General features: G+C 38.0%; 2 protein-coding genes across 2 annotated transcripts; both read right to left on the bottom strand.

Annotated features, from left to right (window-relative positions):
* Positions 1–3085: 3085 nt before the first annotated feature.
* LOC131773943 (uncharacterized) lies at positions 3086–6671 on the bottom strand. The gene is made up of 4 exons (XM_059089924.2): positions 6411–6671; positions 4630–4789; positions 4165–4292; positions 3086–3458 (listed from the first exon to the last, which is right to left on the bottom strand). Exons 1-4 carry the CDS (start codon positions 6456–6458, stop codon positions 3210–3212), a joined length of 585 nt encoding a protein of 194 aa, XP_058945907.1. The 5' UTR covers positions 6459–6671; the 3' UTR covers positions 3086–3209.
* A 1909-nt stretch (positions 6672–8580) lies between these two features.
* LOC131773942 (uncharacterized) lies at positions 8581–10939 on the bottom strand. The gene is made up of 4 exons (XM_059089923.2): positions 10779–10939; positions 9983–10142; positions 9543–9670; positions 8581–9024 (listed from the first exon to the last, which is right to left on the bottom strand). Exons 1-4 carry the CDS (start codon positions 10824–10826, stop codon positions 8776–8778), a joined length of 585 nt encoding a protein of 194 aa, XP_058945906.1. The 5' UTR covers positions 10827–10939; the 3' UTR covers positions 8581–8775.
* Positions 10940–13401: the final 2462 nt, after the last annotated feature.

Here is a 13401-nt window from a genome sequence, read left to right as displayed (position 1 = left end):
GAATAGCACAGATGTCAGATATTCTGAAAAGTCTGAATGTAAACAAAATGACTATCAAATCGTTGAGGTACGGAGAACCTTGTCTGCACTATTTAGGGGGAACTCGACGAGCTGCTGAGACATCAAGTTATCCGCCTAACTAGGAATTTCTGAAAAAAACGGCTTTTCGAAATCGGAAATCTAAGGAAATTTCAAGAAATGTTTTGTCTGCTTGTGGACGCCTCCGTCCACCTTTTCGAATTAATAAGCCCGCGTTTGGAGCATAGAACGAGACTTACGAGAACATGCGACAGTAACGGCAAGACAGCAACTTTTAGTATATCTCCACCTCCTTGGAACAAATTCCTTCTATCCCCCTACACCAGCCTTCCTTGATTCGTTTACCTTTTTTAGTGTAGAACTAGCCTGCGAATGTTTGTCCATAAAACATCGGAGGGTTTGAGCGCTGTCCATGTTTGCGCCAACGCCGTTTAATTGCGTGAGAAACTTTTTCCACGCTGCGTGCTTTACTTTCTTTGTCACTGTTGATGAAAGTGGCGCCAAAACTATCATTTTATGTTCCCTCACAGGCTAAGCCTGAAGCCACTTTTGCTGTTTGGATAACATGCTCAACGACTGTTCAAGAATGAAATTGTAAATAAACGAAACAAAGCTGCATGTATGGAAGGGAAAGTAGCGATTTTAAACTGCATATGTTAAAATTAAACTTACATTTAAGTGGAGTCTATCGTTGTAGGAGGGTCTCAATAGGGTTAATCGTAAGCTGTGAAACAGCTAAAAGAAAATTACCCGTTAGGAGTGAAAATTTACAAATTTTAACCATTAGTCATAAAAAAATTAACCGTAAAAAAACTCTCTTTTAAAACTAACGGAAAGAAATTTGCCATTACAATTGATTCTTAAAATCCATCTCCCTACTAAAACCTTATTGTTCAGTTTTACAATTGTAATTCTAAAATTTTTATTTACACTCATGTACTGACTCGAGATGCACGTGTAAAAATTTCAGTGTGGAATATTGTTTTTCAAATCCTTGTATTTACAAGTCGGAATTTACCCGTGTAAATTACACGTGTAAAAGCTGCAATTGTATTTTCTTTATTAAATTGACCCCTGTATTCAAGAGAATCGATCAATTTGATTAAACCGGTCAAAGACTAGTTCTACTTGCTATCGAAAAAGTGTTCGAGAAGTGCCTTCATTATTATTGTCACTTGATCTCGAGGAATCTTAAGTAAGTACCTATCGGCCTAAAGAAAACATTACAGATGCTCAATAGTCCTTCATATGATCGAGGATTGGAAGAGAGAGAACTCAACAACGGTAATATGATTGGCGTAACCTCCATGATCTTTGTAAAGCGTTCGATTCACTTCCGCATACGCTATTGCTGGCAAAGTTAAAAGCCCATGGCGTGGAAAGACCAGCTTGAATTTGCTACAAATTACGTAGCACTTTTTACATTTCTCAGGAGTATGGGGAAAAACTGATTTAAGACAAGCTAGAAAATCCACATGAAAGAACATTAGATTGCCACGAGTCATTTTGTCTCGGGAGAGAAGAGGAGTCATCGTAGCCCTAATGGTACAGAAGCAAGTGAAAGAGTAACAACACAGTTTTAGATCCCTCCTCTCGCCTTGAACTCGATCGGTAGATCCCAAATGCACTGTTGCCGAAAAAAACGTGACAAAATTGGCCCTCTGCATTTCTATGAACGAACAGGTATAAACTGTAGCCCTCATAACAGAGAGAGCATTACCATCTGACAACACAGGTTTTAAATCCACCTAACTCCCCTGGAACTAGACAAGAGACGAAAAGTACCATTTAATATTGTGGATAATAACAACTCTTATCCCAAACCGTTCCAGTCTTTTGGCAGGACAAGATTATTAACAGTGTCAAGGGCCCTCTAAAAGTTACAGAAAATCACACATATGCTAATATTATTGTCTATAGATTGCCTTCGGGGGGAGTTTTAACTGCAATTTATTTTCTAACTTGTGCTGTAGAATGCCTCTTTCCGATAGAGAATGATATGCTTCTTGTAATAATTTACTGGTTGCTCACTCATCAGCTTTTAAATTTTTTTATTATACCTGGACCAAACCCTTCTTACATTTACTACATCCTTTAAAGTTTCATAAAATAATAGTGAATCACTTTTCGGGTAACAGAATACATAGGTGCAAAACTAATGGGGATGTTTTTTTCTTTCGTTCGTCTATGGTAGGTCAGCTCAATGCAGTATGACTCAATCCCGTTAAGCGAAATATCAAGATCACGCTGCCTTGGGCGATGTATTTCATCGGGTACCGGCTTGTGATTTTTTTTAATTTGCACGAAAAAATTCCTATCGTTGCTCTTCCACAGAGACCCACTCCTTCTCTAGGAGACTTTATCTGAACTATGTTTTTCGTAGTTTTCATGGCTGCACCATTTTAATTGAATCCCAGGACTCACTTTTTGTGATCCCCGATACATAATTCAAATCAAAAGTGGTCGTTCAAAGGCTGTCAAAAAAGTTTTGAAAAGAGTAAACGCATCTTTGATTTTGAGGAAACAATTTGACGAGAAAGAGCGATAACAAGAGGGAGACTGAGGCAGCCTAGCGTGGCATGATATTGAAAACTAGAAAAAGACAGTGTCCATTCTCCAAATCTGGTTCTGATTGTGGTTTCTTATACTTGATAGCTGGGAAAATCTTCCAACTATTGAACCTTGAAATAGTCAACTATTAGTCACACTTAATATTTCAGTTGAGGATTATTACATACCACCCGCTTATTGCTCGGAAAGTGAGACCACTAGTCAATGTGGAGCAATGCAAGAAGAGCTTCAGTTAATGGGTCATGTTTTGTCTGAAAGGAGTATGGCTGCACCCGAGCAAGCAGTGGCGGACCCAGACCCCTGAGCTAAGGCGGGGGGGGGGGGGGGGGGGGGCGCGGTTTTTTTTGTCGCTTGCCCTGCCGGCTTTTCTTCCTTCTACAATTCTCTTTTTTTTCCACTGGTAAGTAAATTTGGAGGTTTGGAAAAGAAACGAGTATCAAAAAACCGAAAACATTAGAACTGGAAGTTTCAAAAGTAGTTATTAACTTATTTACTTATGCATTTTCTTACTAATTTTCTTACGTGTGATTAAGTTTGTTGCAAAGCCTTTTTCAAAGGATTTTCATGTGCGCTGTTTGTTTATTATTGCGGAAGAATTCTCATGACTCTTCAATGTCGACCAGATGCGAATCTAGCAGACTTTCTTTCGAACCTGGTTCGACCTCAGTAGTTTTCAGGGGCGCTCCATTTTTGTCAAATCCGAGGACCCGCTTCTTATCATCCTCGATACATGACTCAAACCAAAAATAGTCATCCACAACGCTTTTTTGCAGCTTAATGAACGCCAGATTTAAAAGGTTGGCTTTTTTCACTTCCAGCATGGTTCTGAGGCATCTTACATCTGCATACTGTTGAACAAAATAAAAGACATAAGGAAGAGTGATAATCATCGTCTTCTGAGAGAGAATGGTGACGAGCTTTGAGAGAAGGTGGATCATTAATTTCAACCGAAATTTTCACTTTTCTTCCAGGTTTGAATGCACAAAAATTGCCAGTGTTCTTTGGTTTGCTCACGTCGCTCTTTCTTGGAAATTGAGGGGATTACATCAAATAGTTTACTCAATGCTGCATTTTTCCTTCGAGTCTAATTTTTCTGTTCTGCTCATAAATATTTTTGGTAACGGGTTTTGACTATTAAGCTTTGGTTTAAGAGTACGGATAAAATTAAGCTTAGATAGAGTTCATGAACAAGTTTGTGATTATTTTATTCCTAAAACCGTTGCAATATTTTAGGGCGCAAATCCCGCGTGCCTTGCTCGGAGGTAAATGGCAAAGAATATTTGGAGTTTGAGAAGCTAATCAGAACGCGCCTTCGATGCCATCCGCAGTTTTAGCATACTAATATTTAGTATATATGCCCCAACGACGGAAGACGCGGTGCGCATGCGGTACATCAATAAAAACGGATTATAAGCATTGTCAGCAACAATCTTCGCAAATGTTCTTTGAAATAGTTAAACACGAAATTCATCATAAACATAATTCGTTGATTTGAATCTTTTCATTAGAAGTTTGACGTTCACACGAAGGGCGAACGTTTGTCAGAAACGGTACCTTAACAGTGATGGTGTCATCTTCAGGGTTCACGGCTATACAGGCTTTACTGATCTGATTCTCTAGAATGTAATGGTCGTACCACTTCTCGCCCCTCTTTTCCGTAAAATTGTGGAAATGAAATTTTGCTGTAGGACAGAAGAGGAAATCTCCATGAAAGTGAAAGCACTGCACGGTTTAAGGTGCTGACATTTCAAGAGGAAGGAGAATCAGTGCTCCCTTAGGCTGTTTTGGGCCAATATATTTTAACACCTCTTCGTTTGTGTCGTCAATGGAAAGCTTTCAATCAACGAAAAATCCAAAGGAAAAACAGACGTGTCCTCACTGTAGCAGGTTAATACTAGGACTAATTTTATTTTTGCCTTGATTTGATAAATTAACGCTCCTTCAGAGCTTCTTCCTGAAATTTTTACCCTTGTTGAAAGAAATCAAACCTAAATACCAAATCTTACAGACAGCAGATACCTTTGTCCTCGTTTTCGACTGCATCTGCGGACACGCAATCTCCATCTATCTGCACATAATGACCAGCCACCGGACCTCCTTTATTCTGAGACACAATCCGATGTCTCGAGGTAAACCACTGGCGGTAAATTCCATCAGTGCTCTTTTGAGGCCCTTGTCGCTGAAAAAGGAAAAGAGAATAGTAACAACTCAGAGAGAGCTGTGAAAAATAAGTTCTTCCTATTCATGCTTAAGATAAACTGACTTTACTGACAACTACAGTAATGTTAAATCGATCTGCCTACTTAAACTACTGGCGGTAACTTTCTATCACTTCTGTTTAAAGGCTCTTGTTTTATAACTGCTATAAATGAATAAAAGGCAGAAGGAAGGAATAACTTGGAAGATACTGGGTTTGTTCTTGCACCTCAGTTTTTCCAAGAGAATGTTCTCCTCTTTCCCTCGGTATCAATAAATTAATTTACGAGGATCGCAGTAAGAATCATGAATAAATGATTCGTCTTGAAGATGTCGCTTGGAAATACGAAACGACCTCTACAAACAAATTCTGCGGTGCCGCTCTGAACTTTCTAAAATGTGTCCAGTTATTTCAATAAAATTTATTGGCAGGGCTACGAGTTATAAAATTTTTAACCATTTGCACCTAATGCCAAGGCATAAAAACTTAAGCAAGTCCTCTACCTACTAGTGACTAATCACTTGAAAGCCTTAACCTTTAAGACTTCGTAGTTACATCATAGGAAATCTTCTGTTTTCCAACTCAAAGGAATTCTTACGATAGGGGCTTTAATTTTGTTCCTTTATCTCAAAAAAAAAAAACCGACAAAATCTCAGTTAAGCAATAAATTAGTATAATCTTATCCAAACCCCCACGAATTCCATTTACATGTGACAAAAATATAGGAAATTCTTTGATCAGAAATGTTCTCGAAAAAAATAATCAACCTGGAACATTTAAATGAGCCTGCATAAGATCCAAAACTTGTGCTTTTATTTATAACGTTAAGCAAATTACGGAACCTCAGCGACCCTTCAAGATTACTGATCATTTCACCTGTACTTTCCCCAATGTCATCTATTGCACACTTGAGATTATTGCGTAAGGGATACATCGGCGAAACAGGAATATTATTAGATGACAACGACGCATTCAAAGCCAGTCATTAATCAACTTAATCTCCCTAATCATGTTTAACAACATTAGCAGTTTACGGCCTTTCCCAAATCTAGGCAGCACGGAAAGCCGCAAAACTCTAGAACAAAAATTTATCTTTCAAATCGGTACTCTTAATCTTCACGGTATCACCGAACGCCTTTCATTCAACGGATATATTCTTTTGTTTTTCGTTTTACCAAGTCCCTGCAAATAGAGAATCTCCATCTCTATTAAACAGCACAGAACCTTCAATTCCTCAGTCCGTTCTGACGAATGGCTAACGCTCGAAACGTCAGCGCAAGAATCCCTTTCACATTATCAACATCCGTTAATATAAAAAATTTTGCTCGTAAGACTTGTAGTACCCCCACGGACGCAGTACTACAGCTTCTATAGAAACTTACCTCCCTTAATTCCATGGAATTACTGATCAATTGATGATGTATAGCCTTTTGGACATAAAAATCCCATAGTGCTTTTGAAAACCCTCTTGGCCTGGCATCTTTGTATAGCGAACAGTAGTATCCCAGAAACGTATTGTTAACTGAGGTAATTTCTCAAAACAATAAGCTTCTACAAGAGTTTCTCACAAGTAAATAATAAAGTAAATTAAGTTCAAAGTTACCGGCAAATCTAAGAACCCAGCGCCTGGCGTCTCGTACATGTATGGCATTGCTGAGATTTCTGGACACTTTTCCTCGACTTTCACAGGTTCTCTCCAAACAAAGTTAAACCTTTGTGACTGTCAAGCGTCTCTTTTTTCGTCCTTTTTCGGCGCCCGCAATCAGGTTAGATATGTATATAAATATTCATATGATTCTGATTTGGAAAGCGAAGAAAACTGCAATCGGGCAAGATTTCACACTTACAGAACGGATGTTGTCATCTGAAAACAGCCGTGAAAAAATTGTTTGACGCATTGTAGACGAAATAGAAAGAGGGATGTCTCTCATCAAGCTAAAAAAAGTTGAAAAACATCAGCATGACTCGTCATTTTCGGTTGCTGCTCGAGTTTTTCGATTCATATCAACGTGACTTTTCTTCAGAAACAAGATGTTACTGTGGCTTTTTTGTTTTCATCTACATATCAAATGGGCTTGAGTAAAACTGCAGTTGCTCCTCTGATACCAAATACTATTGAAGCAAACATTCGATTATATCTTTTCCCGGCTCTCCTTCATTTTCATGATGGTTTTGTAGTCATTTGTGCTTCTTATAGAAAATGAATAAGAATCGTCATCATTTATTTCGCTTACAGTCTCACCACTGTCTCGGTGCCCAATGCCAAATTTGAGAAAAAACTGAAAAAGCAAAATAAGGAACCTTTTGTCGTACTGGGCATGGTCATGTTTCGTGTCCCAACGTTCTTATACTGTCGCAGTATTTGGTTACAATGTACTCGTCTGCTATGCAATTGTGATTTAAATATCATCAACGATTTCAAATTCAGTAAGAGATGAAAGTTTCCTCTACGGAAGATGAAGAAATAGATATTGTTCCTTTGCGTTTCGTTTTGAAAAAAAGTGCTGGTTTAGGGGGTCCGGTGAAAATTGTCAAGGAAGTACTATGCCATTTAGCCTATGTTCTACAGTGGTAGCCAGCCGGCTCAGTTTACTCCAGAAACAGACGTAAAACGCTAAATGAGAGAGAACCTGGAGTAAGAGAGGCCAAGACCTAGCAGTGTTACAACCTTTCAGCACACTTTGAAGAATGCTCAGCGTCATCAAGCAAATGGCAATTTTTTGCTGTACGCTCGGAAAGCTTCTTATTGACTCAGTGTATAAAAGACAATTCGACTTGAGATGCAAATCATCGCACAATTTCCACTGGTGACGTCGACTCACGTGATCAAATTTTCCGTCGAAATGTAGCCCTCAACAAGCAATCTGCGTGTTGAATTTATCGTAGCGCGCTTTTCTTTCCCCTTAACGAATCAAGATCAGTATGACATTCAGATCGAATTATTGTAACTTCGAATGTCATTAACTAAGGAATACCACGAGAGTGCCTCAACAAGTAAAGAATTCCCTCCTCTTGTAATTCTACTTGACGTCATTAGAGGTGGAGATATCTGGGATAATAAAAACAAACAACAGTGCACGTTTCCAGAGTTGACCAAATAAAGAAATTTTACGAAACACAAAATTATATTGCACGTATGACAGATGACGCAACTTATCCTAGTTGACCTAGAAGACCGAACTCTCCGAGCGTCTTTAGGAAACGCCTTTGAATTTCGGTCTCATATGGGTGTTGGCCCTCATTTTCAGTTAGCCGTAGTCCATAGTTTATGCCTCATCTTGTGACAGAAAATTGACAAAGAAAATAACAAAAAGATATTTTGAAGGAGAGAGACTCAACTTATCTTTGATGAGTTGCGAGTCTCATCTAATCTTATTGAAAATGTAAGGTTGTTGGACCCTGAGTCATAGGAAAGCGTATTTCTAGGCACCACATAGTTATTGTACAAGGATTACATAACATAATTATATAATACCAATCCCTTTTCCACATTCTCGAGAAATTTCCATATGAAATAATTGTGAAGACTAAGATTAGATTTTACGAGGGCTATGTTCACTATGGTATGTTTCTAATTTTCTCTAAATTATTGCATTGAATTCGCCGAAGGTACAGACTCTCTGGGAATTTGGGAATATCCATTTAAGTCTTATGATTAGTCGTTGCAAAGCGTTACAAGAAAAAGTTGTTGTAAATGGATCACTGTTCTTTTTATAGGGGTGAATTTCTAAGCATCAAGGAACTTTGGTCATAGTAAACACAACTGCACTGTCTTTAATCAAGAATTCATTTATTTACGCATTTATTCGCTTGCTAATTTTACTATGTATCGCCATTAGCTATTTCATGCGACAAGACCTTGTTGAAGGATTTGTCGCGTTCGTAGTTTGCTCATTACTTTGGAAACAAAATTTTGTTACCGTTTTCAATAACATAGAAAATGTGGATGCCGGTGAGAAGAGGGCTTCTCATGGTTCCGCCATTAAGACTCGCTTCATCTCCAGTAGGCTTTCTTTCGAACCTGCTTCGACCTCAGTAGTTTTCAGGGGTATACCATTTTGGTCAAATCCAAGGACGCGCCTCTTCCCATCCTCGATACACGACTCAAACCAAAACTGGTCATCCAAAGGTTTTTTTTGCTGCTTAATGAACATCACATCTAACAGGTTGGCTTTCCTCACTTGTGCAATGGTCCTGAAGCCGATTACATCTGCATGCTGTTGAACAAGATACAAGATATAAGGAGAGGGGTCATAATCATCGTGTTCAGGGAGCCTGGGGAACGGTGTGTAGCTTTGAGAGGAGGTGGATCATACATTTTAGCAGTGATTTCAATTAGGGCACGAACATTTACAATTCTTCTTTCATTTGCACCAGTTTCTCTTTTTTGGAAATTGGAAGGCAATAGAACAACTGAGTTATTGGTACTTTTTCCCGTTAATTATAACTTTGCTATTTCCTATGAAAATATTTACACGAAAGGTTTGACCATTAATTTCTAGCGGCACACGCTCAAAGAAAGGCGTGGTCCGCACGTGGTACATGCGGAATGCCTGGTACATGCCAAGTGCCTGGTACATGCAGAGTGTAAGCATTCTTAATAGTAACTCTGCGAAATGTCTCGTAAAACGAAAACGCGAAAAACTTATCATAGTTGTAACTCATTTAATGAAATCTTATCGTTTGAAGTTAGACGCTTTTACTTAATGGGTGTACGTTTTCTTTGGAGTGGTACCTTAACAGTGACAGTGTCATCCTCTGGGTTTATGGCCACCAAGCCTTCACTGATCTGATTCTCCATAATATAATAGTCGTACCACGTCTCGTTCCTATTCTCCGTGAAATTGTGTAAACGAAATTTTACTGTAGGACAGAAAAGAAAATCACAATGAAATGAAAACACTGCTCGGTTTATGGGGCAGACATTTCATAAGGAAGAGGATCAATTCTCCTTGGGCTCTTCTGAGCCACTTTTCAGAACTGAATTTTTTGACGTAAAAATAACAGAATGAAAATAGTGCTTGCCTGAATGTCTGGAGCGAATACTAGGAAATTAAATTTTCTTTTTGATAAAGCATCGTTCCTTCGTTGTGTCTTACTTGAACTTTTGGCCTTTCTATCCTTGTATAAGAGTGTTGGCTGGAGCTAAAGAAGGAGTTTCTAAATAGTAGATACCTCTCTCGTCTTTTTCGATTGCATCTGCGCTCACGGTATTTCCGTCTATCTTCATGCAATGTCCAGGGACCTGACCGCCTTTATTCAGAGAAAAAACTCGATGTCTCGAGGTAAACCACTGGCGGTAAACTCCATCAAAACTCTTTATAGGCCCTTGTCCCTGAAAAAGCGAGAGAAAAAATAAGAGCTCAGAAAATATTGGTGAAAATTCTTTCCTATCTCACATGTTCAGGATGTGATTACTTTACGAGAACTGCAATGTCACATTTTCAGTAATTTCAAAAGGGATTAGAAGAACATATTTACGCCTGGAAATGTCTTTTAATAAGGAGCGCAACATCATACAAGCTTTGCCGTGTTAAGATCTCTACAATATCATGGATTGATTTAAATATTTTTGCCTAATGTGACGTAAAAACCGTATTTATTAATCCCAAATTCTGATCAACGTTTTGCAGCTCGTTGTTGTTCTGAGCTTTGGTCCAGTTTGTCTTTTACAGGGTTTGCCGAAGGGTGTGGTCTATCCTTCTGTTATCGAATTCCAAATCTGGGAGAGCAAAGGAGCCGAGTCGAAAATGATCGCTACGCTCCTTGCTAAACTTGCAACAAAAGTTAATTCATGAAGTCACTTGGAATCAGGAAAAATTTGAATATCTGTATTTTACTTTCAACAAAATTTGTCTTGCAAGTTCGGATAAATGTATGCAGCCAACTAATTTCTGAACTTATTTTTCTAAACAATAAAGTAACAAATAAATAACATACCAAGAAATGAAGTTAGTGTGCTCAAACTTACCGGCTCTTCATCCCAGTGGTAGGGAATTGACCTATCCTCAATCGGCATTGCTGAGTTTTCTCTTTAGTTTTCCTAGCCTTGTTAGGGATCGCTCGACAACAACTATCCAGTTAGCTATGACTGTCAAGTATCTCTTTTTATAATTTTTCCGAAAATCAAAATAGCATTATGATTCCGACCAGGAAAGCGAAGTAAAATGTAATTGGTCAAGGCAGAAATGATGCTGTTATCTTTCATCATCCTTGAATAAAAATCTCTGACGCACTAAAGAAGAAAAGAGAAAGAAAGCGTGCTTGGTCATTTTTCATTTTCCATTGTCACGCGGCCTTTCTTATGTTTCCTAATTTGATTATTATTTAGAGGGAAAGTTTATAAATTCGGAATTGCTTTTTTTTCTTCGCATAGACACTATTTTCAATACCTATTCTAAATAATTTGCAAAATCTATCCTTTGTGTGGAATATAAGATTCCTATTAAAGCAAAAATTTTTGAGGTGATGACGAGATGTCTAATATTTGCATGCTTTGTATTTCCATCAGAACCTCCCAGTCATTCTATCTCCTTTTCGCTAATATCTTTATATACATTTTTTTAATCATCATTTTTTCCTTGCCGTGGCAAGCAAACGAAAGGTTGAATAGTGACGTTCTTACCTGTACCGGATTTCAAATACAAGAAACTGACGCTGCTATATTTTGAAACTGAATCGCTCTTTCGTCTTGCAATCACGTGTGATGAAACTCTACGAGAGACCACTTCGGAAAGGCAGGATTTTTAAAACTTTTTCACTTTCTCCATTGAGATAAAGCAACCCCAGATGTGCCAACGAAAATTAAAGTTTGACTTCGAGAGCTTTGGGTCAATCGAGAAATTTTAAGTTAATTTGACATTTTTAGACAAAATTTTTCAGTTCGAACTGTTTTTCAAAGATACTCTCCGGATGAAGTTCAACAAAATGTAGATCAGGTTCTAAAGTATATCCCTGGAATATAGCTGTGGAAAGGTGTCAATACACCCAGAAACTCGCTCGATAAACCCTTTGTGGAACCGATAAGGTTTGACCTTGTGTGCTTCTTCGTAAGGTTATGGCTGTATTGGAACAGACTACAAGATAGAACAGTTCCTGGTACGTCGAAATCAAGCCGAAAGAAGAAATCTGATCGATAAAAGCAACATCTGTGCGGTTATCTTCAAGTTCGCACTCGCCCGGGGTTCGAAAATTCATAGAATTTCGATCTACTTCCCTCATGTAGCTAGCACGTATAGATCTACGTGAGGAGCCATTTCATTTAATGGATTATTGTTCGGCTGCAATTGAAGGAGAGAAGATTACAATTATATCAAATCGTGATTTTTGAATTGAGTCATTCTGGGCGACATCAAGATATTTGTGATTAAAAGCTATGAAAAAGTTAACTTTAGAATTCTAGTCTGGTTTTGTGGGACATAACCCTGATTGAACAGTTACCAACTTCAATTTGAACTTCACAATAAGCGGCTGTCATGGGCATTCGTTCGATCACCTTTTTTTTTTCTCTTCCTTTGTATGATCTCGGTGTGATATTTTTGAATCTTCATCGTCTGAAAATGAAATTCAAGACCATCTACATCATTTGTTATTTCATTACTTCCTTAGTTCGCGATGTTATAATTTTGTTATGATTTCAGCAAAACAACTGCACTATTTTCGGTATCAGGAGAGAATTAGTCATAATGCACATTTCCTCTTCATCACCGAGTTTCAGTTCTTCAACTCAGAAAATGTAATCGTCGCAGTTTTTTCTTCAACAATCATAATAAATAACGTAATAAAACACGATCCTTCTTCCAATAAACTTTAATTAGATTCTTCCGAAGGCAAATACTGACACAGCTGTTTCTCAATCTTGTTTTTTTTCCCCTTTTTTGCGGCTTCACCAGCAGTTAAATAAGCAAGAAAAGGTCGTCGTTTTATTTTTTCAATTTTTTATCGTTTTCCAGCCAAGTCAGTTTTCTTTTACTTTTCATCTTGTTATTTATTATCGGCATCACCAAATGTTCCGTCATCATTATTTTTTCGGCTTTCAGTACAGACGAATAGTAGGCGTTGTCTTAGAAAATTTCATCTAGAAGGCTTCCTTTTGGTTTTCAATGCTAAGTTTGTCAATGACTCTCTCCACCTCTTGTGCTGCTCTTAACTAGACCCAAAAACATTTCTGGCCTACGGGCGCTTGCTTGCTGGGGAGCAGGAAATCATACCAAAAACTATGGCTTCGGCAAAAATCTTATTACTGATATTATTATTATTATTATCGTTATCAGTATTAGTATTATTATTTATGGAGATAAAAGTTTTGACACGATAAAAAGGTTGTTGGCTTTAATTTTAGTGAGTTAATTAGATTGCCAACGTCTACCTTTTCTTCTTAGGGAGAGAACAAGATAACACCTGTCTTTGGTTTTTTAGCTTCTATACAATTATCAAGCGTGTGAATTTAATTGCATTTGACTTTAAAATGGCCAGCTTAAACGCGTGAGGTTTAAATTTCCTATTCGTATTTCCAGTGGGTGTAACAGTTCGCTGTCTCCTTGCGACTCTGGTTGAAGATAACAGACTGATATTGGGGACTTAAACTTCATTTT

This window comes from Pocillopora verrucosa, chromosome 13 (assembly GCF_036669915.1).
Source record: "Pocillopora verrucosa isolate sample1 chromosome 13, ASM3666991v2, whole genome shotgun sequence".
NCBI classification, from domain to species: domain Eukaryota; kingdom Metazoa; phylum Cnidaria; class Anthozoa; order Scleractinia; family Pocilloporidae; genus Pocillopora; species Pocillopora verrucosa.
This window is presented reverse-complemented; position numbering and strand designations above follow the sequence as displayed.

What these genes read in the sequence shown, in the direction of transcription:
- LOC131773943 (XM_059089924.2), bottom strand. Translation starts at nt 6,458, where the DNA reads ATGCCATACATGTACGAGACGCCAGGCGCTGGGTTCTTAGATTTGCCG. An exon ending in CTGGGTTCTTAGATTTGCCG is followed by an intron (nt 4,790 to 6,410) that starts GTAACTTTGAAC and finishes TTCCTTTTTCAG; the next exon opens with CGACAAGGGCCTCAAAAGAG. An exon ending in ATGACACCATCACTGTTAAG is followed by an intron (nt 3,459 to 4,164) that starts GTACCGTTTCTG and finishes TTTGTTCAACAG; the next exon opens with TATGCAGATGTAAGATGCCT.
- LOC131773942 (XM_059089923.2), bottom strand. Translation starts at nt 10,826, where the DNA reads ATGCCGATTGAGGATAGGTCAATTCCCTACCACTGGGATGAAGAGCCG. An exon ending in ACCACTGGGATGAAGAGCCG is followed by an intron (nt 10,143 to 10,778) that starts GTAAGTTTGAGC and finishes TCGCTTTTTCAG; the next exon opens with GGACAAGGGCCTATAAAGAG. An exon ending in ATGACACTGTCACTGTTAAG is followed by an intron (nt 9,025 to 9,542) that starts GTACCACTCCAA and finishes CTTGTTCAACAG; the next exon opens with CATGCAGATGTAATCGGCTT.